The sequence below is a fragment of the Ambystoma mexicanum genome, chromosome 6p (genome assembly GCF_040938575.1).
Source record: "Ambystoma mexicanum isolate Mex_15411 chromosome 6p, UKY_AmexF1_1, whole genome shotgun sequence".
Classification (NCBI taxonomy): domain Eukaryota; kingdom Metazoa; phylum Chordata; class Amphibia; order Caudata; family Ambystomatidae; genus Ambystoma; species Ambystoma mexicanum.
Window position 1 is genome coordinate 1,455,689,598 of NC_090935.1, and position 27,948 is coordinate 1,455,717,545.

Consider the following 27,948-nt stretch of genomic DNA (forward strand, 5'->3'; position numbering starts at 1 on the left):
TGTAGGGTGGATGTAATACTTGGTTGGTTCTTTGGGCAGGGTTGGCGTGTGTTGGGATTTGGGTGGTCATGAGGGCCATGATGACGTGTTGGGGGGGGACATGAGTTGGGGCCTGCTGGCAGGTGCCTGTCACTGCTGGGTGGGTGGGGGTGCAGGGGGACATGAGTCGGGGCCCACTGGCAGGTGCCCCTCACTGCCGGGTGGGTGGGGGTGCAGGGGGACATGAGTCGGGGCCCACTGGCAGGTGCCCCTCACTGCCGGGTGGGTGGGGGTGCAGGGGGACATGAGTCAGGAGTCGGGGCCTGCTGGCAGGTGCCTGTCACTGCTGGGTGTGTGGGGGTGCAGGGGGACATGAGGTGGGGCCTGCTGACAGGTGACTGTCACTGCTGGGTGGGTGGGGGTTCAGGGGGACATGAGTTGGGGCCTGCTGGCAGGTGCCTGTCACTGCCGGGTGGGTGGGGGTGCAGGGGGATATGAGTCGGGGCCTGCTGGCAGGTGCCTGTCACTGCTGGGTGGGTGGGGGCGCAGGAGGATATGAGTCGGTGCTCACTGGTGCATGGTGACATGTGGGCTGGCTGGGGGGCATGCCCAGGGTGGATGGGCTACCTGCGGGGCATTCCCAAGGTGGACGGGCTGCCTGCGGGGCATGGCCTGGGGTGCAGGGTAGTCCCCTGTGGTGTGGGCTGCCTGCAGGACCTGGGGAGGGGGGGGGGAAGAGGGCACACCTGGGAGGTCCCACACTGCCAATTTGCGTGTGATACTTCCTGCGCACCCCCAAGATACACGTACCCCGCTCGCCCAAGGCCTATCGCGTGCGATTCTCCCTGCGCACCCCTCCGAATGCACGTACCCCGCTCGCCCAGCTAAATCGCGTGTGAAACTGCATGCGCACCCCTCAGAATACACGTACCCCGCTCGCCCAAGGCCTATCGCGTGTGATTCTCCCCGCGCACCCCTCTGAATACACGTATCCCGCTCGTCCAGCTAAATGGCATGTGAAACTGCACGCGGGCCCCTCAGGATAAACGTACCTTGCTATCCCAGCGAAATCGCGTGTAATACTCCCCGTGCACCCCCAAAATACACATACCCCGCTCGCACAAGGCCTATCGCGTGTGATACTCCCTGTGCACCCCTCAGAATACACGTACCCCGCTCGCACAAGGCCTATCGCGTGTGATAGTCCCCACGCACCCCCAAGATACACGTAGCCGCTCCGCCAAGGCCTATCGCGTGTGATTCTCCCCGCGCACCCCTCCGAAGACAAATACCCCGCTTGCCCAGCTAAATGGCTTGTGAAACTGCACGCGCACCCCTCCGAATACACGTACCCCGCTCGCCAAGTGAAATCGCATGTAATACTCTCCGCGCACCCCCAAAATACACGTACCCTGCTCACACAAGGCCTATCCCGTGTGATACTCCCCGCGCACCCCTCAGAATACACGTACCAGACTCGCCCAAGCCCTATCGCGTGTGAAACTTCCTGCGCACGCCCAAATGCACTGTCCCAGCCCTGTGAACTGGTGCAGGGTTAGCGCGGCCCTTTGCGCTGAATTGGGGATTTCAATGCCTTATCCTTGCGCAAAGGGCGTTCTTGGGGGTGTAATTGGCGCTGCGGGATGTTCTCTGCGGCAGCGCTCAAAATGGCTTTGATATTACATGAATACACAGTGCGCCAGAATGCTGTTTAGCACACACGGCTGGCGCACGCTACCTCTCTGCGCTGCTCACGTGCGCTGCCTCTGCGCTGAAATCTACGAATTACCCTGTCAGTTTTTGCCCAATTATGCATCATTTGATTTAGAATAATATTTAATAATGTATCTACCTTTTGTTACCTTATCCGGGACGCGATTTTTTGAGGTCCAAATATCTTTAACTTGTGAGGCCCAATAGGACCACCGCACATAGCTGGGGTTGCTTGTGGTAGCGTGCAGAATAGGTGTGACCTAGCAGTTCAGGATTAACTGAGCCTTTTGTGTTCAACCAATACTGAAGTGCCTGTGAATTGTACCCTTTAATAGCACAATGGGCTGGAAAAACTATGGAATGGAAAGTTGTCCTGAGCAATTGCCAGTAGCTAAAGCCTTCTATCCTCAGACTGGAGACAAGCGAGACCCCTCATCACAACCACAGAGGTTGCTCAGACATACTGCCACAAGTCAGAGCATCCACTGTAAACCCCACTCTATGAAGAATAATCCATAAATATGAACTCACATTCTCTCATTTGGTGTGGCCACTGTTTACCGCATGCTGACAATCTACACAAATGGCCAGGTAAACTACAAATAATGGAGCTCTGTATTAATGGAATAACAAATAACTTCATGCTTCGATGTAAAATCCATTATGTTCCTTCCAGTGTCTTTTTTAAAAAAAGAAAAAATCCTACTTATTGAAGTGTAATAACCTACAACAAAAGAAATGTTATACTTAAAAAAACAAAAACGTGCATCTTATTAACCATGAAACCAATTAAGTTACTGAATATGTCAACAGGTATTAAATTAGCATTCGGGAGCTCATCTCTTATATACACCGTGGCCCACAGCTCAGAACACATAAGTCAACTATGGACAGTTGATAATTTGAAAGAAAGTCTACAAATGTATATTATGTGCCCTAAAGTGGTCAGTAAAAACTGGTTTCCATTCTCAGGGACCCAGATATGGAGGAGATTTCAAATCAAACACCCTATAGTTGCATGCTCAAACTATTTTCAAGATATGACGCAGACAGACACGGGTTGTATGTGCATTCAAGTCCGACTCCTTTGAGTAAGCAGCCACATGTTGTCAACTTACCCGTTCGATTATTGGTGCATTCCCTTCTTTCTGGGTCTGGATGGTTAATGGAATATTCATTGTCTTCCTCTTTAATGAAGAATGACACCATTGGCCTCTTAAATATGTGCTCTGTAAGAGGAGGAAATGCTAATGAATAAATCATTTGAAAAGGTGCAGCATTTTAATGAAAATGTAACCTGGTGGCATTCCCGTCCATTTTGCTATCATTTAGCTTCATCCCAGCATTTTTATTTATGCCCTTCCAGGCACCTACTGTATGCGGGGCAAGATTTTCAGAGAAGGAGTGTGATGGAAGGTTTGGAACAGAAAGAAGATCATCCTCCAAAACAATCAAGCATCAGAGTTCTTTCAGGCCTGTGCCAAAATGATGTCCAGTAACGGGGGGTAATTACAGAAGCACTCGATACAGATATGGAGATCAAACAATTTACTCTGTTTTCTCAAAAGAAGTAGGTTGAAAGACAGCCTGCAGGCTATGGGTTGTTCAACAGCGACAACTTCCAAGCAAACCAGAGTAAGGGCTTCGAAAAAACACAATGTCTGTGAGGGTTTCCCAATATAAAGGACCAGTGTTGTAAAGGTTGTCCCTTAATTAAGTCTACTCTTAAAGGGCTGGAGATCAGGGATACATCCCTACTCTAAAAAAGAATTGGGGTTCCCCAAGCTTCCCCCAGGATGATGACCAGCTAAATTCACAATTTGAGGGTGTGGAGTGCCACTTCACACTTCCTTTGCCAATGTGCTTATGCTGTGGCATGGCTGGGCCACAGACCAGGTCTGTTGTCCAGGCCCATCTAGTTGACCCCTGGTGGCTTGGCTAATGATATCATGGTCCCAACCGAGAAGGAAACCGCCTCTTGCCAGGTTTCTACATGAAAGGATGAGGCAACACAGCCTCCAGCAAATAGGCATGCTATTCTACCTCCTTGCTCCTAGAAGGTTCTCTGCATATCACGGGTGGGTATCCCCCGCAGGCATCCACCACATGTGTGTTCTTCCAGGTACAATGTGTAAGACTTTTACCTAAGTCTTAATGCTCTCTTTCTGGGAAGTGTGAGGAATCTGAAAGCGTCCTCACCCCCCCCCCCCGAATATATCCTCCTACCAGGTGGCCAGGGAAAGGCTGATGCTATCAGATCCTGACACTGGAATTAGATATGCGAGGGAGGGTCATCTGGGTGGAAGAGACTTGGGGAGTGGGGATGAAGCACCCTTAGGTGAGACATGGTATCCCCCATTTCCCTTTCTCCATAAGTCCAATGTCCCTAAGCCTTTACAGGCTGTTGACAATCCCTTCCCTACTTTCCCTGTAAATCAAACCCTAAAGTACACCATTATACACTGGAATGGGGAAGAGACCAACCAGATACACACAGCCTGTAAAGGCATAATGAAGTAAGACACAGACAACAGACTTGAGTGCAAACAAAAGGTATACTTAAATGTCAGGATGGTTGAAGGCCTAACTTGCCCTATATGCTAAGGTGGGATTTCCCTACCTGAACGAAACTATGGAAAGTCTGAGTCAAAGAGTTCAACTTAAAAGTCTGTGTCCAAAACCCATCCTTGCCCACACAACTAAAGCTAAAAACCGTGTAGGGATGTCAATAATGAAAGTAATGGTGATTAACAGAGTTCTAAGCTTCTTCTTCAGCTCCTCCTTCCCCAGGTTCCAAGCAACAAAGTTCAAAACCAAAAGGGTCTTGAGGCTTCGTTCTGAAGACAAGATTCACAATTACTTGAGTTTCAGGGTGCCCTTTCCCAAGTCTTTAGTTTACGCAATGTCTTTGGTTCTCACAGTTCCGGGCTCACTGCTCTAGGCGCAGACCGCATGGTCTACCCATCACAGGTTGCGCAAACAGGATCCCTAGCCTCCTCAGGCCACACATGTTTTCCTGACCTATCCCTGTGTAGAGGGTTGTGTTCTTGTAGTCTCTCTTGGTTGGCCTCTTGGTTTAGGCGTAGTTGTCACACTCCATTGGCTTCTCCCGATTAGCCTCTTGGCCATGCCCCAAAGTGTTACACATCTCTTGCCAGTCATTGGCCTTGCCACACTACAATGATCCGTAAAGTTAATTGTATGGTGGTCTTGTTCCTCTCCCACCTTCTAACAACACACTTTCCTCTGCACTGTTTCGACATGGGCACTCTCTTTTTAGATATCCTTTGCTTTGCCCATAAAGGGGGTTACTCAGTTCCATATTCAATAAGCGAAATTGTAAGATTTCATTCAGTTCGACAACCAATAAATATTCACTTTACTTATTTCTCAAGCTTTCATTTAGTTTGATATTACATATGCATTTGTTATGCTTGATTTAAAGTTTTCGTTCACTTTGGTGTTCAAATATGCACTTGTTATATTTTAAGTTCAGTATTCAATGAATACGCATTGGTTAAAGTTTTCCTTCAATTTGGTATTCAATATGTACTCGATATGCTTTAATTTCAAGTTATTATTCAGTTCAGTATTCAATAAGTATTCATTGTGCTTATTTACAGATGTCAGTGCAGTTCGGTAATGCAAATGCATTAATTACCTTATTTGCAGACCAAAAAGGAACATCTGGTTCTCGAGTGCCTCTGCCCAACACTCGCAGGTATTTGGCTTTGTTTCCGAGCGGCTCCCACTGCTTCTTTCTTACTTGCAGGTCGGCAGACCAGCTACCGCGAGCTCTGCTCATACACGAGGGCCCGCCTCTCACATGCTGGTAGCTCTGCTGCCTTGATACAGTCGCAGACGGTGGCCGCCTTTCTCCGGGAAAGTTCCAGGCTATGGAGGCTCCCTCTCTGGGCAGTTGGCCGGCATCCTGGCTCCTCCACAGGTCCCTCCACGGCCGACTCCTCCTAGAAATGGTCCCCTGTTGGTCTCTTACTCAGAGGCCTCCTTTTTTCTCCCGTACCATTCTCTGGCTCTCCTTTTATACACCTGCAGCCCCCTTACTGGTTGCTGGTGTGGACCCTTCATTAGGTTTGCTTGACTGTTGTCAAGGGGACATGCCTGACTCTCACCATACTCTGCAGGCATCTTCCTCGTCTCAGTACCAGAGTGGTAAAATGTAGGTGTAATGTGCATTACTTTTAGTTTCTTCTTCCTCGTTCCAGTAATTTTAAATGTCAAATGTGGCAAATGAAGGGAGAGGTTTTGCAATAACCCATAAAGGTCAGGGAAAGGTTTGATTGGTCATTAATAGGCAAATGGGGATATCATGTCTCGCCTGTGGATGCTCCACTCCCAATCTCTGAGGACCCTACACCCAGGTGATCCACCCCCACGGTCAGGATCCAAGAGTGATGGCCTAGCCTTTGCCACCTGAGCCGAGGATCCAGGGGGGAGTAGGAGTGAGGATACCCTCAGGTTTCTCACAAGCCTCTTTATTGATACCGATGAATACAAACACAAGTTATGTACTGGGACTAGGAGAAGGCAACCAAGAGTAATACAGAACTCCCAAACCAGCAATGGTCTAGATTGAAGAACATGAAGGCAGCTGTGGAAGCAGGTATCCAGACTGCGAAACGAAAGTAGACCTCTCCAGGAAGGCGGTGTGGCAGACAGAGTGCTCGAGGAACCAGAGAAGATGTAGAGTGTATTCAGCAGTAAGCTGGAGGCCAGTGGCATAGTGCGGAAAAGGAACTGGCGTGAGAAGCTCCCAAGTGAGGCCCGAGCTGCAAGGGACACATCATTGGTGGGAGGGAAGCCACAGAGAGCAAGTGTAGAGATGGACAGAGGAGCTGCGAGAGAGAGAGAGGACTTGTGACAGCTGGGAGCATCGCTGGAACGCCGTAAAAACCGACCAGTGAGTCGGTCCAGAGAAGGGGACACCGGACCGGCATGCAAGACGTATAAGAGAGTTTATGAATGCTGATTTAGATTAAAGTAAGCACTTGGTTGAAAACAAGTATTTTGAATACCGTTTTACATGAAAGCAAGTACTTTGGAACTTTGAATACCGATTTGAATGAAAGAAGCATGGTTGAATACAGTTAGGAATAAAAGTTATTTTGTGTAATCAGACGAGTTATAGGAACTGTGCAAGTATTGGCAAGAACCACAAGGATATCATTGTGAACTGTGCAGATTGAGAGAATAAGCATTGGCAAGAGCCATGACAGTATGTGAAAGTGCAACAAGTGAATGGTGGCAAAACAAGCAATGGCAAAGCAATATAAGGATGTGTCATGAGTTTAAGCCAAGCACCACTGTAGAGATAAGGCAGTGGCAACCTGCATATGAAGAATGTGAGAACCCTGAGGGTATTCTCACTCCTGGACCCCTAGGAGCTTCTGTACAGGTGGCCAGGAAAAGGTCATTGCTCTTGGATCCTGACCATGGGGGTGGAGAAGCAAGGGCAGATCACCTGGGTGGATGGTCCTTGGGGACTGGGAGTGGGGTGCCCTTGGGCGAGTCATGGTATCCCCCTTTCCTTACTGACTACCACCCTAACCCTTACCCAACCAGCATGGGCTATTATAAGCCAGTTGCCCTCAACTCTTCCTATATAACAGTTGACAGTACTGAGACATAACTAAAAGCAACTTACACCACCCTTTACACCACTTTGGTACTGGGACAAAGAAGATGCCTGCAAGGAACTGTGAGGGTCAAGCATTCCCTGGTAATTGTGGTCAAGCAGAACTAATCAGAGTTCCACACCTGCAGCCTGTCAACTGGCTACAGGTGTATAAAGTGAGATCGACCCAGCAGGGGACAGAGCGACAGGGAGAGCGACTGGGGAAGCAACTGGTGGAGCAGCAGGAGACCTGTGAGAGAAGGCAGCCGTGGTGGTCCAGGAGAAGGGAACAGGTTGCTGGTAAAAGTCCCATTGGACTTGTGGGACGCGATGGAAGTGGGCCTAGTAACCCCCATAAGCCTGGGAGCCTCTGAACAGTAATGTATGCTGCAGGAGCTGCAAAGGAGCCCGGAATGCTGAGGACGCTGTATGCGTCCGAAATCCAGCAGCATAAGTGCCAGTGTGAAGCAGGGAGCACACAGCGAGCAAGCAGATCTCACTACAGTGGCTGGTCCCAACCTCAGGAGGTGAAAGAAAGTCGCAGGAACCAACAGGTGAATGCTCAGAAGGCAGGTGAGCGCTGGAGAGGCGTGTCAGCACTGGGAGCTCAAAAAGGATCACAAGTGAGTGACTGTCCATGCAAATGAATGAAAACGCGTATATTGAATACCAAATTAAATGAAGTTAACTTTGGGAAATCCAACGCAATGAAAATCAAACTAAAGGCAAAGTTAACATTTAAAAGTCAATACATATTAAACACTTGTCACGCACCCAACACAAAACCAATAACATTGCCGGCTTGCCCACTGTGCACGACAGTATCCAACCTGGCAGGGGCACAGCAAGCTGCCTTCGTACGGTCATGCATATCATCATGGGAGGAGCCCCGGATTCCCACAGAGGACACTTTGCTAGCGGCTTCAGCCGTGATACCGATGGAGGTTACCTTGGAAACTGAGGGACTCACAGCTAAAGCTACCACCCGATCACGTGGCATGTAGGAAGTCACATGATCGGTGTTCACAGCAATAGCCTCAAATGAACGCCTGACACGGGGCTCAGTGCTTCTCAGCTGTGGTCCCGGCCGGCATGTAGCGTTTACCTCATATCTTGCTCTCCGTATTTTGAACTTCCTGTCACCTGACCTCGGCAATGCTATAACGGATATTCTTTCGCGCACCCGTGGAATCCCCGTGAAAGTCCCGCTTACCCGCAGACTTTCGTTTAGCTCCTTGCATTTTGAATCCCAATTACGGCGCTTCTGCATTGTGCTATACAGAAGGAACTTCGAGACCCACAAGGCTTTGCATCCAACAGCCTTTGGGCGTGACTACAAAACAGTGGTAGCGCGCGCACCACGCACGCGCACCCGTACAAGCCCCGTGAAAGTCCTGCTTACCCGCTGACTTTCGTTTTTCTCCTCGCATTTTGGATCCCTATTACGGCGCTTCTGCATTGTGCTATGCATAAGGAACTTCAAGACCCACACGGTGAAGACCTCACAGGAAAGTGCTTATAAACTGACTTTTACCAGCACACATATTTACAGCATTCTTTTTATTTTGTTTAGGCTTTGCATACAACAGCTTTTGGGCGTGACTATAAAACAGTGGTAGCGCGCGCACCCTTGGAAGCCCCGTGAAAGTCCTGCTTACCCGCGCTTGTCGCGGTTTAACGTTTAATTTGTAATATTTTATATTTTTACCTGCTGTATAATTGGGCACTACTGTTTTGTGTACTGAGCACGCCATGAAAAGGGGCATTTCAACTTTGAAAACGGGCATGCCCGTTGTGACTGCTGCTCACTGCTCCAATGGTGAACGTTTTGCCTCTAACTCGCCTCATGGACCCTCCAAAAGATCCCGGTTGAGTTCCACACCGCGTTTGGGCACATCTAAACCCAAATTAAAATCTAAGGCTGAAATTTTACTGGGCATGGACATTCGCCCATTTTGTAGGGATGTGATCCATCCGGATTCAAATGCCTTGCAACACAATTAACTTGCGGTTGTGGCGAACTGCCTTTCAGATAAATCAGCTGTCTCCAAAGATCAGCCACAAAAAGATATTCCTCAATGTCAATCTCTCAAACAGGACATAAGAGTGGCCCCAACGACGTTGGGCAAGTGATGCATGAGTTAGAGGTTGCCCCTATGGTAACCTTCGCTAGAGAAAATGTGTCTTTAACGGACAGTATTTTGCTGAATAATGTTTTAACAGGTGCTGCCCCGCCTGTTTTGTCTGTTTCATCTGATATTGATGTGTCTAATTCAAAACTGTCTAAAATAACCGGCAATGTTGATATGGCGGTAATAGACTTGGATACAAATGCGTTTTGTTTCACCGCAAATACTTTATCTGAAAACCTCTCTAGATCACCAGTTCTGTTCACTAATGTTAGTGAAGTAAATTCACTTGAAAATATATCTTTCATTGCTCCAACCCCACGAAAATCTGGGGTAAATCAATTTTTATCAGCTGAATCGGTTGAAAATTCTAGAGGTTGAACTGGTATTGCTCTAACGTCTATGAACACAGCAATTCTTTCTTTGGCTAAATTGTTTGAAGCCCTTGCTAACAAGGCGGATGTTCACTCCCAACAACTTAATCAGATTCTATCTTGGCAATTGTCTACCACAAACACACTTGAAAAACTAGGGGGCACGTTTAAGCCGCCTTGCATGTATCAATCGGTAAGCTCACAAACACACATGCAGACAGATGAACTTATACAGAATTTCCATAACATTCCTCATGAACCCTATCATTGATTTGGCAGGCGTTACAAACGAAGCCATAGTTGATCCACAAAAAAAATCAAATTATGCCTTATTTGATGGCACAGGCACAAATGCATTCAACTTACCTGCCAAGAAAGGGATCAAAAAGGATGATTTGAATAAGAAAACCAAAAACATTAGATCCATGGCCAAGAGAACATCACAAATTAAATAATTTGTTAAAAATATCTCGTTACCTCCAACAGCAACTAATACTGCCTCTAAGGCCATAGCCAAAAAATATCTGTTACAATCCCAGATGAAGAAGGCTACAGTCTTGCTGGAAAAGAGCACTGTTGACAATTCCTATAGTCCATTGAACTCCTTGGTGAATGCCGCTGTAACAGAAGCCTCTGAAAGTTGTGAGAATAGAAAGTGTGTAGTACAATCATCAATACCTTCGCCTCCATTGGTAGACCAGGACCAAACTGCTCGGTGCAGGGAAATAAGGCAAGCAGTGGATGATTATATGGCTACTAAACCTGCGTTTAAGAACCTTCATTTGGTGACAAATTATAACATAACTCCAACTTTTAAAACACCTTGTCCTGCTGCAAAAGCAGTTTTGAGTAAACCTGTTCCATCTGTTGTAAACAAAAGTGTTAAATGTTCAATCCCAACTTCATGATAACACACAACAGACACAAACATCAACACAGTTGCATTATCAAAACAAGAGCACTGAGCCAGTAATTATGACTTCTTCATCTGTTGATATAGAAGAGGTGGTTAAATCTACTTTATTGAAGTTGCTTGACACTCGCAGTTCCATAAGTGGTCTCCAGTCTGGGGCCAGGGTCACTGAGAATAAAAACTTCAATGACCCTTCTAATTTGACGGAAATAAAATTCCAACATCTAGTACTAAGCGGCCGGCAGTTCACTCATTATTGATGAGCTGTCGCCCCTCCCCAGTGCCTCAGTATAATTTGAACCGAGCCTCTGTTCTATCCATCTTTAGCGAAATTTCAGAGCTCAATGACATTGACACGATTGACATTGCTCAAGTGGAATTCACGGACCCGTCAAATTGGTCCTCAGTAACACTATGGATAAACTCGAGGGTTGTGGTTAACACCATCTGGGCCGTTAAGTCACAGTTGTTTAGCCTTGGTTTCATCATACAGGTTGGACTAGGTTCTATGAGTTTACCTCCACTGACATTGTGAAGCAAATTCCCCAATTACAACAAAACAAACAACATAATAATTGTTCACATGTTTGCAATTGCAATACGAAATGCACACAACGTTAGCAGCTGGATAGTCATGAATTTACCCTCTCCTTGATCAGCTGGAATTCCAGAGGGCATAAGCATTTAATGAACAATCAGGCTATCACTTTGCTAGACCACGATATAATATTAATTCAAGAATCGTGGCTCACTTATGCTCCTTCGTGGAATGACTATGACATTCTCCTGACTCCAGCGATTAAGGATAATCTTGGGCGGCCTGTATCTGGTTTGCTAATAGCTGTCAAACAGAGTCTTTCATTGAAACTTAGCCCATGGTATTCACCAAATCCATTTATTCAAATGGCCAGACTCATCAGCAATAACCTCCAATGTGCCCTTATTAACATCTATTGGAACCCGATGGGCATTACAGATGATAGGTTTCTGGACTCATTGAACAAGGCTTTGGATCTGATAAGTCTTAATGGTAATGTTGATTCCATCATTTTAGCTGGTGATTTGAACCTACATTGTCTTGAGCCAAATCGAAAATCGGAATCGGCCCGTCTTGTTAAATGGACAAGTTTTATAGAGTTCAGAAGCCTTTTCATGCTAAATGGTTCCTTCCCCTCTGATATACCTCCTAAGGCGACATGGCATCGTACCATTAGCGAGGGAATCATTGATTACATTTATGTCAATTCAAGCATGCTGAATAAAATCTTTCCAAGTAATACACAGTGATGCGAGCGATCATAACATGCTTAACGCGACCTGGACCTCAAAATGTAATAATAATATACAGCAATCGAAATACATTAAGGGTTCGATAAGCGTAAACTCTTCAAGGAATAGGCTAATTTGGACAGAGTCTTCCTTGGAAGCGTTTAAGATATGTTATGATGATCAGCTGAAGTGTGAATTTATTGAAAATCAAGGTGCAACGGTTATCTATCATGAACTCATGCAGCAATTCCAACCAGCCTCCATTTGCCACAAGCATAGTGAAACTCTCTTTTTTCCATGTTTTTGATCACAAAGTTAAAAGCAAGAATGCATTGGTTAGGGCGGAAAAGAGAGAGGCCTATAAACTGCCTGGTGACAAACGAGCTACGGCCCTCACTCACATCAAAACTAGATATAGAAATTGCATAAGGGGTAGGCAGGCCAAATTATATCAAGCTGATGGCAGCAATATGCTGAAATTGCTATCTACTAAAAACTCAGCAGAATCATGGAAAATCATAAATCAAGCAACTGCAGGTCATCAAGTTGCAGTTCAGGCTAACGATGTGACTGAAGAGAAGTGGGTTCAGTACTACTAATTTATATGCAGAACCAATGGACAAATGTCAATTCCTCAGTACTATGTCTCAATCCAATTTCAATATCAAGTTTGATAAAGATGATATTTTACACTTCATCAACAAAGCCAGCCGTTCTAGGGCCCCTGGTCCGGATGGCCTGTAAAACCTGATATTGAAACAATATCCGGTCATTTGGACAGATATATTGTACATGATGTTCATGAATATAATCTCTTCTCAAAAAATACCGGAGTCTTGGAAACGTTCTATAACCATCCCAATTTACAAGAAAGGAGAGCGGGCCAACCCGGCCAGCTACAGACCCATCTCTTTGCTAGATGTTCGGGGGAAAATCTTTTGTCGACTACTATTAAGAGATATGAACTTTTGGTCACAGAAACACCACAAAAGAGACCCTTTTCAATCTGGTTTTGTAAGCGGCCTAGGTACTATACCCAACATTATTACCATCAATTTGCTTAAAGCGCAGTACGCAGCCCGGAAACAAGCTCTGTATTTTGCATTCATCGATTTCCGGTCTGCCTTTGACTCTATCAATCGTGAACTGCTATTTCAAAAACTAGCATCTTTTGGCTGCCCATCCTCTCTGCTAGCACTATTAATTGAGTTGCATACGAATAAATCCATGCAGGTGAGATTAACTTTGGAGGGTCTGTTGTCATCGTCTTTTGGTACCTATGTTGGTCTTAGGCAAGGCTGCATAATGGCATCAATATTGTTTAATTTATTTATCCTAGACATGGGACAATATTTCCTCCAAGTTGTCCCTGATGCTCCTGAATTGGGAGGGGGTCAGCGCATAGCATGGCTACTATACGCGGATGATCTGGTCTTGATCTCACAAACCCCCAGTGGTCTTCAAAATCTTCTGTCTGCTTTAGCTAGTTACGTTGAAGCTAACCATCTCATTGTGAATCTGGACAAATCACAAATTCTCGTATGTAAAAACCAATCGAAAAGCAGAATTAACAATTGCATTTGGTCCATTGGAGATGTACCTTTGAAACAAGTACTTGAATATAAATATCTAGGCCTCACTATACAGAACACTGTTAGGGATACCCTCTACTTGATCAACTTACAGTCTAAATTATCGACTGATTTCTCAGGCCAGAATACTCATCTATAAATATGGGAAATTCACCCTGAAACATATCCTACATTTCTATGAACAAAAAGTCATCCCAGTATTAATATATGGTGTTGAGTCAAAACTTTACACCAGTGACGAAATGTGGAATAAGTTGGAAGCACGTTTTTGGAAATCGATATTACATCTCCCGAATTGCACACCCTTACCAATTTTGCGATACGAACTAGGCTTGAACTCAGTGGCTTGTAGAGTTAAGTAGCGAACGTGTGGATTTTTCCGCAAGTGTTGGGCTTAGAAAATAACAATATTTTGAGTACCGTTGGACATCAGCTGTCTTCATCAATGCACGATTTCCCTTTGGCATGGCGAGCTTGTGTAGTGAACACTATGGCCGAAGCAGATAGAACGGTCACACTTTTGTTAGAAAACCTGTTGCGTGCTAAAATCCAGTTCTATAGATGGGAATGGATAAAAAATAGAGAATCCTGTTTAAAATACAGGGATTTTAATCCGCATAACTTTGGTAATAAACATCTGGGCCAATTGGCAGGTTACTTATTGAAATGTCCGTCTTCCAACATACGGAATACATTTTTACGAGTCAGGTTAAATCTTTACCTAACGAGAGAGGTCCTTGCTAGGCGTAAAATGATTCCAGACAATATGAACTTTTGTCGCTACTGTGAACTTCCACATGAAAGGGAGACACTCCAGCATCTGGTAGTATCCTGTGACAAATTAATAGGACCACGAGTTAAATTTTTCGCTAAACTGTTAAACCTGAATTATGAAGCAGATCTGGAGTTTATTAATCTCCAATATGAAGTTTTCTGTCATAAAAGCCATAGTACATTATTTAGACGCAATTCTCCTGTCTGAAATCAAGTTGTAATGCAAACATATGACTAACTTGTAAAGCTGCAAGATTAATTAATTGTATAGGATGGAAAAAATTGCTTGTAACCTTGTCTTTTAATTTGATATCTCATGTTTTAACATGTTGTTACTTTTTTTTATTTTTTAACTTTGGTCATTTTAATATATGTTATGAAATGTTGACAATTTGTTTGAATTTCCTTTTGAAAAGTTGACTTGCTCAGCTATATCAAAATAAAAAAATTAAAAAATATTCTTTTGGACTGTCTTGTACCATGTGGATTCTTCTTGTCATCGGATTTCCCTTGTTTGTGAACTCGACCTCAGTCTTCTCACTGGATTGACTTTTGGACTGCCCTTCTGTACTGCGAATCTCCCTGCCAGGAGTTACTGCTGTTACACTCTGACATGCACAGTGCCTCCCCGTTTTCAGTTCTCCTGGGCTACCTTCCATTGGAGGAACCACCTGGGTTGCTGGACTATGCTACTACCTACTTGTACCGCCGCACATAGTGGGGAATTACTTCCTGTATTCAGGGAGTCTGGCGCCTCCCCTTACTTCAATGCCTGTTCCCAGCCATCTCCCAGGTAGGTATGATTCTTCTTGCTTTCATTGTAACTTGTACTGGATTTCTAGTTCCTATAACCTGTTCTGTTTCCCTTGCAGCCTTCCTGATGACCTGGTGCTGTTGTTCCAGCCATCTGTGGCCTCAATAATCGGTCAGCGAGTGATCTTTCGCTCCTTGACTGGTATTTGTATTTTATTAGGTTTTATATAGCGCTTTACACCAAAGCGCTTTACATAAGGACAATAAGAATACATAACAACCATTAACAACATGTGAGTCAAGTATCAGAAAACAGTATATAGAACAATTTACATGAACAATATGGCTTTACATGAGTGGTATTGGACCGTGGTGGGAGAGGTAGTAAAGATATAGGGTGAGATGTAGGACTGTCATGAAAGAGACAGCGCAGGCATTAGGATGGTAATTGGAGGAGGTAAGATTTGAGAGAAGTGCAGAAGGAGGAATAGGAGGAGATGGAACGGATAGGGAGAGGGCGACGGTTCCAGTGGAAAGGGGCCAGAAGTTGAAAAGACCTGTAGCGGGATGGGGCACAGGGCAGAGGAGGGGAATTGAGAAGGAAGAGATCAGCAGAGCGAAGTGAGCGAGGGGGAGTATAGAAAGTGAGTAGAGAGGAAAGGTAAGGTAGGGCAAGTCCACAGAGGGATTTAAAGACAAGGCAGAGGAAGTTGAATTTGAGATGGGAGTGAAAGGGGAGCCAGTTTAGAGAGGTGAGAGAAGAGGAGATGTGATTGTGAGGAGAGAGAAGGTAGAGCGAGCGGATAGCAGAGTGGTGGATGGATTTGAGGGGTTAGATGAGTGGAGGGGAGAACGAAGAATAGAGTGGCACAGTAGAAGAGTCTAGAGATGATGAGGGAAGAAATAAGGAGTTTAGTAGTATGGAAGGTTAGGAAGGGACGAACTTTATGGATGTTATAGAGGTGGAAGCAGCAAAAGTGGGCAGTGGGAGAGATATGGTGGGAGAGGTTGGAGTCGATGTGAAGGCCAAGATTAAAGGTGTGGGGAGAAAAGGGGAGATAGGAAGAGGAAAAGAGAATGTGAGGAGGGGAGGGAAAGAGTGTTAGCTGGGAAGAAAAGGACTTCCGTTTTGTCGGCATTTAGGGTGAGAAAGTGGGAGGACATCCAAGATTTGACAGCGGAAAGGCAGGAAGAGAGCTTGAGATGGATGTCAGGGGAGAAGGAAGAGAAGGAAAGGAAGAGCTGGGTATCGTCTGCGTGGAAATGGTGAGATATACCAAAGGAGGAAATGGTAGGAGCTAGGAAAGAAGTGTAGAGTGAGAAGAGAAAGGGGCCAAGGACATATCCTTGTGGGACGCCATGGTTAAGAGGATGGGTCGGGAGGTGCTACCAACCAAGGAGACTGCAAAGGTGCGGTGGAAAGATAGGAGGAGAACCAATTGAGGACAGAGTCTTTGAGGCCGAAAGATGAGAGAGTGTTAAGATGATCGACAGTGTCAAAGGCAGCTGAGAGGTCGAGAAGAATGAGAATGGAGGAGCGTTTCGAGTAGCAGGCAGAGAGGAGAGAGTTGAGGACAGAGGAGAGAGCAGTTTCTGTAGAGTGGAGAGGCGGAAGCCAGAATGAATAGGGGGGAGAAGAGAGTGGGTAGAAACAAAGGAGGAGAGTTGAGAATAGACAATACGTTCAAGGAGTTCAGATAGGAAGGGCAAGGGGGAAATGGGGCGAAAGTTGGAGACAAGGTGGGGGTTGGCAGATGGCTTTTTCAGGATAGGGATGATAGTAGCATGCTTGAAGGAAGAAGGAAAGGTAGATGTGGTTAGACAAGTGTTGAAAAACGAGGTAAGGTAGCGAATGAGGAGGGGGTAGATTTTAGGAATGAGGGAGGTGGGAATGGGGTCAGAGGGAGAGGCAGTAAGGTGAGTTTTAGAGAAGAGGAGGGACATTTCTGATTGAGTGACAGGAGTGAAGGAGGACATGGTAGAGGGAGGGGGAGAGGGAGGAGATGGAGGGTTAGAGTAAGAAGGGGAGCCGAGAATGTATTGGCGGAGATTGAGGACTTTGTTAGAGAAGAAGTTGGCAAAATCAGTGGCAGAGAGAGTTGAGGCAATGGAATGATCAGTGTTAGGGGGAGAGAGAAGACGAGTTAAGGTTTGGAAAATTTGGCGGGGTGGGAGGATTGGGAGTGGAGTAAGTCAGAGAAGTAGGTTCGTTTAGCAGAGTGAAGACAGTTATTGTAGAGGATATGATAGGAGAAGTAAGAAGATTGGTTAGAAGGGGAGGGGTGTTTTAACCAGCGTCGTTCAAGGCGTCTGAGGAGGCGACGCATGGAGGAGAGTTGAGTAGAGAGCCCAGGTTGGGCAGGTTTGCGAGAAGGGCGAAAAGGAGAGAGAGGGTGAAGAAGATCAAGAGAAGAAGTGAGGGTAGAGGTTAAGGTGGAAGATGTGTCATTGGGTGAGAGAGGAGAAGTGGGAGCGAGGGAGGATAGAAGAGGAGCAGGAAGAGTGGAAGAAAGAGGGGTCAAAGTTGCGCAGGTCGCATCGGTAAAAGGGGGTAGTGGATGGGAGGGAAGGAGGGAGGAGAGGAAGGAGGGGTGAGGGAGACCGAGAGTAAGGAGTGGTCAGAAAGATAATTGGGTAGGGAGGAAATGGGAGAAGCAGTGAATGATGAGGTAAAGATGAGATCAAGAGTGGAGCCAGAAAGGTGAGGTGGTGGTGAAGGGAGAGGAGTAAGAAGGTAGGAGTCAAGAATGGATAGGAGAGGAGAAAAGGGTGGGTTGGAGGAGAGATGGAGGTTAAAGTCGCCCAGTACGATTAACAGAGTGGGACTAGAGGAAATGAGGCTGAGGAGGTAATCGACAATAAATAATAAGGAAAGATATGATATGGCATTTATAACGCGCCAATACATAAGTGTTTCAAGGCGCGACAAGGCAAGGGAGGGGGGACAGAGGGAAGACAGACAACAATCCTACTAGGCTAGGTGTCATTCAGATCACGCAAGTGTATGGGAAGGGGAAGGAGGAGAAGTGCGAGGGGGAAGAGGGAGAGGGCAGTGCAGTACATGTTATAAGAAAATAAATAAACAATAAGTAAAAGTACGGCCAGCAGGTGGCAAATGCAAAGGTGCGAGGGGGATATGGCATGCGGGGAGTTGAAGATTTTGTGCATGAACTCGAAAGAGGGGAGGACATGGAGAGGAGAGGGACAGGGAGAAGAAAGACAGTTGGGACAAAAGAGTAGGCCAATGCCTCCACCTCGGCCTGAGGATCGAGGGACATGGGCGAAGGAGGCGGAGGAAGAAGCGAGGGAAGCTGGAACAGAAGTTTTGTGTGGGGAGATCCATGTTTCGGTGATACAGAGTAAGTGAAGGTTGAGGCGTAAGAATAGGTCAAGGACCGCAGTGGTTTTGTTGCAGATAGATCTGGTGTTCCAGAGGGCGACGTCGATGGAGTTGGGTTGAGTGCAAGCTAGTTGCGGGTAAATGAGGTTGTGATGTCTGACTGATGTGTTGGGGTGGTGAGTAGGGTGGGAGTGAGAGGGTGAAAGAAAGTTAGAGGAGGAGATGGCCATGATGACAAGACAGAGTGATGAGGGTGGGTGGGTAGAGGAACGGGGAAAGAAAAGGGAAAAGCGGTGAGATTGGTGGGAGGTGTGATGCATAACAGGGAGCGCAGGCCTATGAGAGTGTGGAGACAGGAAGGGGTGACTAGAGAGATGAGGTGTGTAGCAAGTAGAGTAATGTCAAGGTAAGTGACTGGCAGGCCACTTTTTTTGGAGGTCACTGGTAAGTGAAGTGGCAGGCCACTTAGTGGGTGAGGATAGAAGGGGGCGGTGGTAGTGGGCAAGCAAGGCCCTGGATGGTAGAGCAAGTTAATGGCAGTCAGGAATGGCTGCGCAGAGATATGGGTCAGAAGCAACAAGACCCAGCCCTTCCAGCCAAGGACAGCATACAGCACAAACTAGGAGATGAGGCAGCCAGGCGCAGTCCCATAGGCAGGGTCACTGAAGAAATGGTGAGGGGAGTCAGCGGTGGACAGACAGAGACTCGATGCCGAGATGGTTGATGGTGAGAGGAGCTAGCTGCATGCAGCGGAGAGGAAGGATGACGCCGTCTAGAAGGAGCACCGGTACTGCCGCAGGCACAATGAGGTCGGGGCTGAAAGGCAGATGAGACGTCGCCGGGAGGCACCAATGGGCCGAAGTGGGTCGGTGGCAGCAGGACCCAGCATGCTCAGATGCATCGGTACTGCCGCAGGCACAGTGAAGTCAGGGCTGAAGGGCAGCTGAGACGTCGCTGGGAGGCGCCGTTAAGCTCACCTGGCTCCCACAGGGGCGTCAATCTGAACTGGACAGCTGCGGTCTCCACCAATGAGACGCATAGTGCCGAGATGACTGACTGGACTGGCCCACCTAGCTTCGTTTGCTTGGCCCGTAGGAATATTCTTCTGCAAATGGAGAAAGGGAATTAACCACCCGTAGAGTTGAGCGTTACCCCCCCCCACTCCCGCTGTTCTCCCCACTGATCACCTTTGATGTCCCCTCTTATAGTCTCACCTGATGGTTTGGAAAGTTGAGCTCTCCATCCTGCATTGAGTGCAGGGGTGCGTAGATAACCAGTTGCTTCACTGGCTCGAAGGAATTGGTGAGTTCCAGAACAATATTGACTCTGAGATTCCCGGCAAGACGCCGTAAGTATGCAGTTCGTAAGAGTTCAAATGTCTGACTTTCACTCTTGTCCGATTCCTTGCAGGTTGCAGCTTGACCCTAGCGAAGAGTTCCTCGTGGCAACCGGTAATATTCAGGTAAGGATTTGTATTATCCAACACAGTTCGATAAAATAATGTCAATATGTAACCTGTTGCTTTCTCCCTTATTCAGGCGCTGAGAGAAAGTATGAAGTCTCGGGGAATAATGCCTCCGGCGGTAAAATCAGGTAAGTCTATTGTGGTGAGGAGGTTCCCCTTGTTTGTCCCTTTGTTTCACCTTGCTGTCCTTTTGTTTCCCCTTAGGGGCCGGGGTTCGGCGAGGATGCAGTGGAATAGTACCCCCGGTGGTAAAATGAGGTAAGTCTATGGGGGGTAACTAATATTGCCTCTGTGTATTCCCTTGGCTCACCTTGCCGTTCTCGCCTTCCCCTTAGGTGCCGGAGTGTGGCGGGAACATGCAGAATGTGAAGATGCTGCGAAGGCCAGTGAGTTCAGTGCGTCGCTGCAGCAGGCGAGGCGACGCGCATAAAATAACTTCTTTCTTCCAGCTCAAAGGCACGATGGATCGGGAATTCAGGCAAGGATCAAAGGTATTGCTCTTGTTCTAACCTTTTCTCCTTCTTTCTCCCCTTTTCTAGGAGCTCCAGACTCGAGGCGGGCGTGGCAGAAGACTGGATGCAGACTTGCAGGCACGGTGAGCATTACGCTGCTGGATGCAGAATAACGCGAAGCATGTGCTGCTCTTCGGGCGTGGTTTAAAGAGCCTCCAAAGTAGTTCCAGGTAAGTATTCCTCCCCAGCCCCACCCGAGTAAAAAAAATAGTCCCTAGGTAAAGTAGTCCCTTCCAAGCCTCTTTTGGCTTGGAGCTTTTACAGTATGGTCTGCATCAGGTAAGTTTGCAATATCGTCTGCATCAGGCAAGTTTTAATCTATGAGCCTGGCGCCTATGGCGCCAGGACTGACTCTCTATATGAGCCTGGCGCCATAGATGCCAGGACTGCACCCAAATAGCCCCTAGCAGGGGTTGTTGGGCTTGCTTGGAATGACTTGATGCCTGCTTCCGGGGTTGCTGGACTTGGTCTGGGTGCCCGGGGGTAGGCATCATGACAGGCGCCAATGGGCCAAAATGGGTCGATGGTAGCAGGACCCAGCGTGCCCAGATGCAGTTGAGCAACGGTGGTGGACACAGGATTAGCCCTCCAGGTGGTGTCGCTGCAGAAGGGCCAGCAGTAGTGGAGAGGAGAAGAGGCTGTCATGCGGGAAGAAGTGGAAGTGCAGCAGAGTGCTTCGGGCAGAGGTCACAGGCAGAGCCGCAACACTGCCGTGGGTCAGGAGGAGCAGGACCCAATCACCCGCAATCACGAGAGGCAGGACCCAATCGCCCGCAATCATGGGGGGCAGCCAAGTAAGACAGGCAGAGCCCAACACCACCGCGGGTCAGGAGGAACAGGACCCAGTCGAATGCAATTACGGAGGTCCGCCAAGGAAGACAGCAGAAGGTTGCAGCCGCGCCAGTGGAGTAGGCGCTGGAGAGGCAGGCAGGCAGGAGCAGAGCCAGCAGACTCAGAGGCGGTTGGAGTTGTGGACTCCAGCTGGGAAGACTAACACCAACAGAAAGAACAGGCTCTGGTGCTCAGGAGAATAGCAGGAGCAGTAGAGGAGGAAAACAGTTGTGGACTCCAGCTGGGAAGACTTACTCCGAATGAAAGGGCAGACTGTTCGTAGTCTGACAGAAAGAGCAGGCTCCGGTGAATAGCAGGAGCAGTAGAGATGGCCTCAGAGAAGAGAAGCAGAGATCGCCATCTTGCCACTTCTGAGGCGGGAGCAGAGACAGAGTGTGGTGTTCTGGTCGAGCAAGGCTGCGAATGCACTTAGGAGAGTGATCCAGAGAAGCAGGAAGTTATCCAAAGCAGAATAGTGCAGGGTAGGAGAGTAAATTGTTGATAATAATGCTCACCAAACGCTTGATTCAGCCCGAAGAAAGGGAGACGCTGGATGAGGCGACTGATGCTTGTGCGCCCCCTGGTGGTACTTGGGGACGGAGGTACTCTAGTCTACGTGGTAACTTACGTCTTGACAACATTGAACTGAATAGCGCACTTTACACGGAGATGAAACTTGCACACAATGAAAATGGAATTAAAGTGCCATTGAAACATTCCAGCAAAAAGTCATACATTGAATACTCAACTTAATTAAACCACCTACAAGAGCATTGAACATGGAGTTAAAAGTAGACTTTAAATAACACAGTGAAGGTGAAAAAAACTAAAGAGAATGCAGTGTGACAAGGCTACAGGTTTGAAAGGGGTGTGTGAGGCATGGTGGCAGAACCACGAGGCGACCAAGGAGAAACCAGAGAAGCGCAGAGATACCCCTAAACCACAAGCCTAATAAAAGTAAACCAGTGACAGTGACTTGGTGTGCTCAGGAACTAGCACCATATAACCTATGGGTGTGTGCTGAGGAGCCCAGGGGTTCTGGTTGCACGACCTGTAATGGGTGGACCATGTGGTCTGATAACTGCACCTAGACCAGAAAGCCCTGGATGGTGAAAGCTAAGAACACCATGAGACACGCCCATAGAAATCACTGCAAAGCAGCTGGCAAGGCTAGCCTGAAAAGGGTCAAGTTGACTTGGTGGTTTTTGTTAAAGTCTTTTGAAAATACTAAGACAAGTGTCATCAAAGGGGTTGAAAGTCATGGGGAAGGGAACCTTGAGACCTACAGAACTACACTTGTCTTGGGACCGGAGTCGCAAAAGACCCCTTTGTTTTGCATTGTGGTAACAGAAACTTGGGGAAGGGACCCCCAAGGATTGGTGCTGAACTACATCACTTTGAACTGGCGAAAGGCGAACTTTGAACCTTTTTCATGGAACTTTCTTATGCTTGGGGAAAAGGAGCTGAACGAAAGCTGTGAGCTAAAATCAGCTCAGAACTTTGAGTTAAAACACTATTTCTTTTGACTTTGACATCCCTACATATTGGTCCATTGTGGTTGTGAGGACAAGGATAGGTTTTGGACACAGACAGACTTTTAAGTTGAACTCTTTGACTCAGACTTCACTTAGTTTTGTTCCGGTAGGTAAATACCACCTTAGCGTAGGGCAAGTTAGGCCTTAAACCATCCTGGCTTTTAAGTTAATAAATATTCATTAGTTTGAACTTTAAGACTGTTGTGTTTGTCGTATTTCATGATGCCTTCACAAGAAGGAGCAAGAAAGATGTGTCGTTTGCGTGACCTGTAATGGGTGGACCGTGTGATCTGAAAACTGCACCTAGACGGAGTACACCCCTTTATGAAAAGCCACTTAAAGCACCACAAAGAAACTTGTGATTGATTATAAAAGGAAACCTTGTGTGATTTGAAAGTAAGGCAATGAACTTTATGAAATTGGTGAAGGCTAACCAAGACAGAACAGCTGAGAAGGATGCCAAGGAATTGTGTTTTGCTGTAACTGTTGAAAGACTTGAAAGCTTGGGGAAGGGACCCCCTTTTTGAACTGTGAGCCATTTGAACTTTGTGGAAGGGAAACCTTTTGACCAAGAACTGGACAAAGTTCTGAACTTTTATTTGAATGCTTATCATTTTGAGGCTGACATCCCTACACATTGTATACAAAGATGTGAGGGAAAGTACAGGTTTGGACACAGACAGACATTTGCTTTGGATTTCCTGACACAGACTATGCTTAGCTTTATTTAAGTCAGAAACTCCCACCTGCATAGGGCATGTTAGGCCTTTTTCCAGCCTTATTTTTAAATAAAGGTTTGTAGCACAACCTTTCAGTGTGTTATCTGCATCTCATTCATGATGCCTTCACAGAAGCCACTTTAATTTGGTGGTGATCTTGTGATTCCAGCAGTGTCTGCACTATAGCTCCCACCTAGTTTACTCCTTCTTTAGGTTTCTTCTAATTTCGCCCACTATGTACAACAATGGTTTGATACCAGTCTCTAAGCTCTGGACCGTAGATGTCTCTAAATACTTTCTAAATTTGTTTTAGCCTCCCTTCGGTTATGGATCTTCAGGTATATTGCTGCCCAGTCCTGTAACAGTATTGAATTGGCTTTCTTGGAAGGGCCACACTGCTGCACCATCCTCTCTGGGATATAGAACTTTCTTTTTATATTGTCCATCCTCTGCATGCACAGTTTGAACTTCAGGAACACTATGCGACAGCTCAAATCAACTTTCACACTAGGTTTTTCCAGCCCCTTTTAGACGGAGATTGACTGAGTGTGGTCGTCCAGACTGTTGGGTCCATTTCTCAGCTACTGTTATTTATCAAGACTGGTCAGTCCTAGTCAGGACCACCTCCTCCCTATCCACCTTTCAGGGTCTCCCCAGATGTAGTTTATTTTACCATTCAAGGATTGCTGCCAGTGACTTGACCACTGCAAACCTGCAGGCCAAGGCTACAAGAAGTTACACCACCATCTTGGAGACACTCCCTCCCTCTTTTCCTGCTCCTCGTTATCTGCCTTCTTTTTTCTTATCACATTGTTCATGACCTGTTGTCTCGTTCCCACCTCCCCTTTTCTCTGGTTCCATTTGTCCGGGGCAGGAGATGTGCATGCTGGCCCCGACATTAGCCTCAGAGAAATAGCACTTCCTAGTCCATGGATAGAAGCAATAATAGCTGTTGGAGGGAGATGTTAGATGACATATGCATTGCCTATGTATGGTGATTTATGTTTGCAAGAAGTACTGATGTCAACTTGTTGGTCTCTCTTAGCAGATTTATAGAAGGGTTGGATGGGGCAGTCTGGGAAAGGAAACTTTAGCACCTCCGATTTTGCAAACATTGGGCCCCTGCAGGCTGGGCACTGGTGGAGCTACTGGCTGTAGTCCAATGTGTACTTCTTTGTGTCACCCAAGACACTTGTTGCCAGTTTGTGATCCTAGCCCAACTCGGCTCAGTGTTAGAGAGCAGGGGTTCTCATCCTTTCTCTTACCCTAAGCCTGAGCTTGCAGTTGCTGAACAGAATGACTGCACTGTCCTGGATGACTCGGGTAGCTTGGACGCCACTGACACCCCTGTATCAGCAGAGACCTTACTGGCTAGAGTGCCTCCAACCCATTGGCCTCTCTTTGTCCTCAAGCATAGCAGACCAAGAATTAAAGACCAAGCTCCAACACCAGATTTCTCATAAAACTCATTGACCAGACTGCATACTCCCAGCTCAACTCCTTTGTAGAATCCAGCTGCCTCCTCGATTCTGCACAATCAGGCTTTAGACCGCGACATGGAACTGAATCCACTCTGATATCGATATGGGATGATCTGTTACGCTCACCCGATATCCCCGGGGGCTTCTGGAAGGCTCTGAGATCTGGAACCCTGGATGCGTAGTTGCCCAGTGCTGAATAATGCATCTTAGTTATTTGCAGGGTGAGCTATCCGTCCTGCGTTTCTTGTGCAGGGGCACTTGACGTTTGTTGGCGAGCTGCCGGAGTTGCTTCACTGGTGCAGTATGCCTTCCTTGGGCACAGGCCTGCTGTGACCCTGAATCTGCTGGTAGGCAGGTAGATTTGTTAATTGTAAGTCTTTGTTCTGTTTATGGTGGGAATTCGTTAATGTCTTTACCTCCTTCTTTTCAGGTGTGAAGGTCTTGATGCTGGCGTGCCGGATGGAGAGGCACGTTGTCTAGGTAAGAGAAAGCGCGAAGCGCACCACCTTTATTGTCTTTTAAAGCTAACCTGTGTTTTTTTCTTCTTCTTCTCCTCCTCCTCCTCACAGGCTGCTGTGGTGCTGCGAGTGGATGAGAGCGCGATGAAAAACAGGCCCCCGGAATCCGTTAAGGTAAGTACAGCGCTGTAAAGGTTGTTTAATATTGAAAGCGAACCTGAAATATGTCTCTTTTCCTTTGTAGATGTTGCTGTGGTGTTCCGGATGGAAGCGTGGCGTAGCGCAATGGAATTCAGGCAAGACTGATGGAATTCGATGTTTTGGAAGCGCGCTTTCTAATATTGTTTTTCCCTTTCTCGTTATTGCAGGTCGCAATGTTCAAACAGTAGCTGTGGTAGCGGTTCGACGGAAGTCCTTAAGCTAGTACTCACAGGTGAGTGATGTTTCTTCTTCTCTCGGTTTCCACAGATGGCAGCCCAGTTGAGATGCTGAGTGCTGGATGGTGTTTTCTCAGGTTAGACAGAATAATCTTGTTCTTGTTCTTGCAGGATTACAGGAAGATGCTGAAGACCAGGAGCTGGACACGGTGAGCGTCACGCTGCTGGTTGCAGAATAACACGAAGGTGTGATTTATATAGCCCCGGTAAAGTAGTGCGAGGGAAAGTAGTTCCAGGCCTGCCACACCCAAAACACTAGACTGCATGGCTTGGTTCTTAGAACTAGACTGTGTGGGTGCTTCCATCTTGGATTTAAAGGCCCATGTACATAAATGCAACCTAGTTTGAACAGCCCTTCCTTCCTACATATGAGCCTGGTGCCAAAGGCGCCAGGACTGGCTCCAGGAGCCCTTTTGCAGTAGTTTTAAGGCCCTCAGGGTTCTGGTGGGTGCCTGCTTGTGGCACAACTTGTGTCCCCTCACAGTGGTCATGACATGATCTCAAGGTCACCGCAGGCTGATGGCTGAGCAGCATTGATTCTCCTCGATCTTTCTGTTACCTTTGACACGGTTAACCACTCAATCCTCTGAATGCCTTCACTCCCTAGGAATTCGTGGCACTGCTCTCAAATGGATCGCATTCTTCCTCAGCAACAGGAAAGAAATAACCCTCCTCTCCCCTTATGTCTCAACTGCTTGCTCAGTGAACACTGGAGTACCCCAAGCCGCATGCCTGTCTGCTCTCCTATTCAACCTCTAAATGACCACTCTACCAGGAATCATCCGAATGTACATCTCCTGTTACATCTTTGCTGACGATACCCAAATGATCCTAAGAAATCCCAAGTCAGGCACCAACTCCCTTCCCAACCTTGAAGCATGTCTCAGTGACATTGATCGATGGATGACAATAAACCACCTCCTTTTGAACCCTGCTGAAACTGAAATCATGGTGCGCAGCAATGCTGCCCTTCTACCACAGCCGCTCCCATGCCCCTCCCGCCCCACCTCCAATACAGTGAAAATACTAGGCTGTACTATGGACTCAGGCCTGACCCTCTCCGGTCAGATCAACAACGTGTCAAAATGCTGTCACTTCCACCTCAAACTTCTCAGACGGATTTTTCCCTACCTCTCCTACCCAAACAGACTTGCCGCAGTTATGTCTATTGTGATGTAGCAACTGGACTATGCCAACTCCCTATACCTAGGAGCCCCAGCATAGCAACTCAACAAACTCCAAAGAGCCCAAAACGCTGCTGCAAAACTGCTCCTTGCCCTGGGTCAAAGAGACCACATCTCACCAGCTCAACCCACCAACTGGCTCCCACCCTATGCATCATTCACCGAGCAGTGCACAAGATCAGCCCATTATACCTTTAGAAAAGATGAAACCATACCTCCCACTCCGCACCCTTAGATCAAGCACTGCCCTCCTTCTAGTGATCCTAACCTCTAACTCTGTCCGGATCGGAGGATCCACCTTCTCAACCTTAGTGTCATGCATGCATCGACATCACGATCACAGAGTCGGCTTACCCCCCCTTTACTCAGCTGTTCGCCGACTCTGTGTGCACGTTGACCCCGTCACGCCTCCCATTGGTACCTCGATTCACAAGAGGCGTCGGAAGACGCAGCAGAGACCATTACAGTTGCGGTTCAAGCCGCGGTCTCGGTGATGGTTGACCTGGCGACTGCAGAACGCTCAGAGAGCATCTGCAGTTACGTTCAGGGAACGTAAGGGGTCATGTGATCTGTTACCTGGGTAACAAGTATAAATACGTTCACGGCGCCATACACGCTGCTTCTCAGCTGTGCTTTTGCCGGCATGTGGCGTCCCAGGTTACTCTATTAGTTTGCTTCTTGGATATCCTGGCTTTCTGGACCTTTTGCTCTGCTCCTTTGATTACGTATTTGGATTTGCCCTCAGACTTGGCTTTGTGATTGCTTCCTCGGTTTTGAACTCGGATCGCTCAACGGACTGCTTTCGAACTTCCCTCTTGAATTTTACACATCTGGAATTGCAACACCTTTTTGGAA

The 27,948-nt window shown here is 47.1% G+C and overlaps 1 protein-coding gene across 2 annotated transcripts in view; it reads right to left on the minus strand.

Annotated features, from left to right (window-relative positions):
• LOC138510524 (zinc finger protein 765-like) overlaps nucleotides 1–27,948 on the minus strand; it is a 294,020-nt gene that overhangs the window by 62,210 nt on the left and 203,862 nt on the right. The window contains exon 7 of one of the 2 annotated variants that reach the window (XM_069626239.1): nucleotides 2,811–2,921. The exons of the other annotated variant lie outside the window; for it this stretch is intronic. Within the exon in view, the coding sequence (XP_069482340.1) occupies nucleotides 2,811–2,921 (111 nt within the window). The remainder of the gene's footprint in view (nucleotides 1–2,810; nucleotides 2,922–27,948) is intronic. 2 annotated transcript variants of the gene reach the window in all.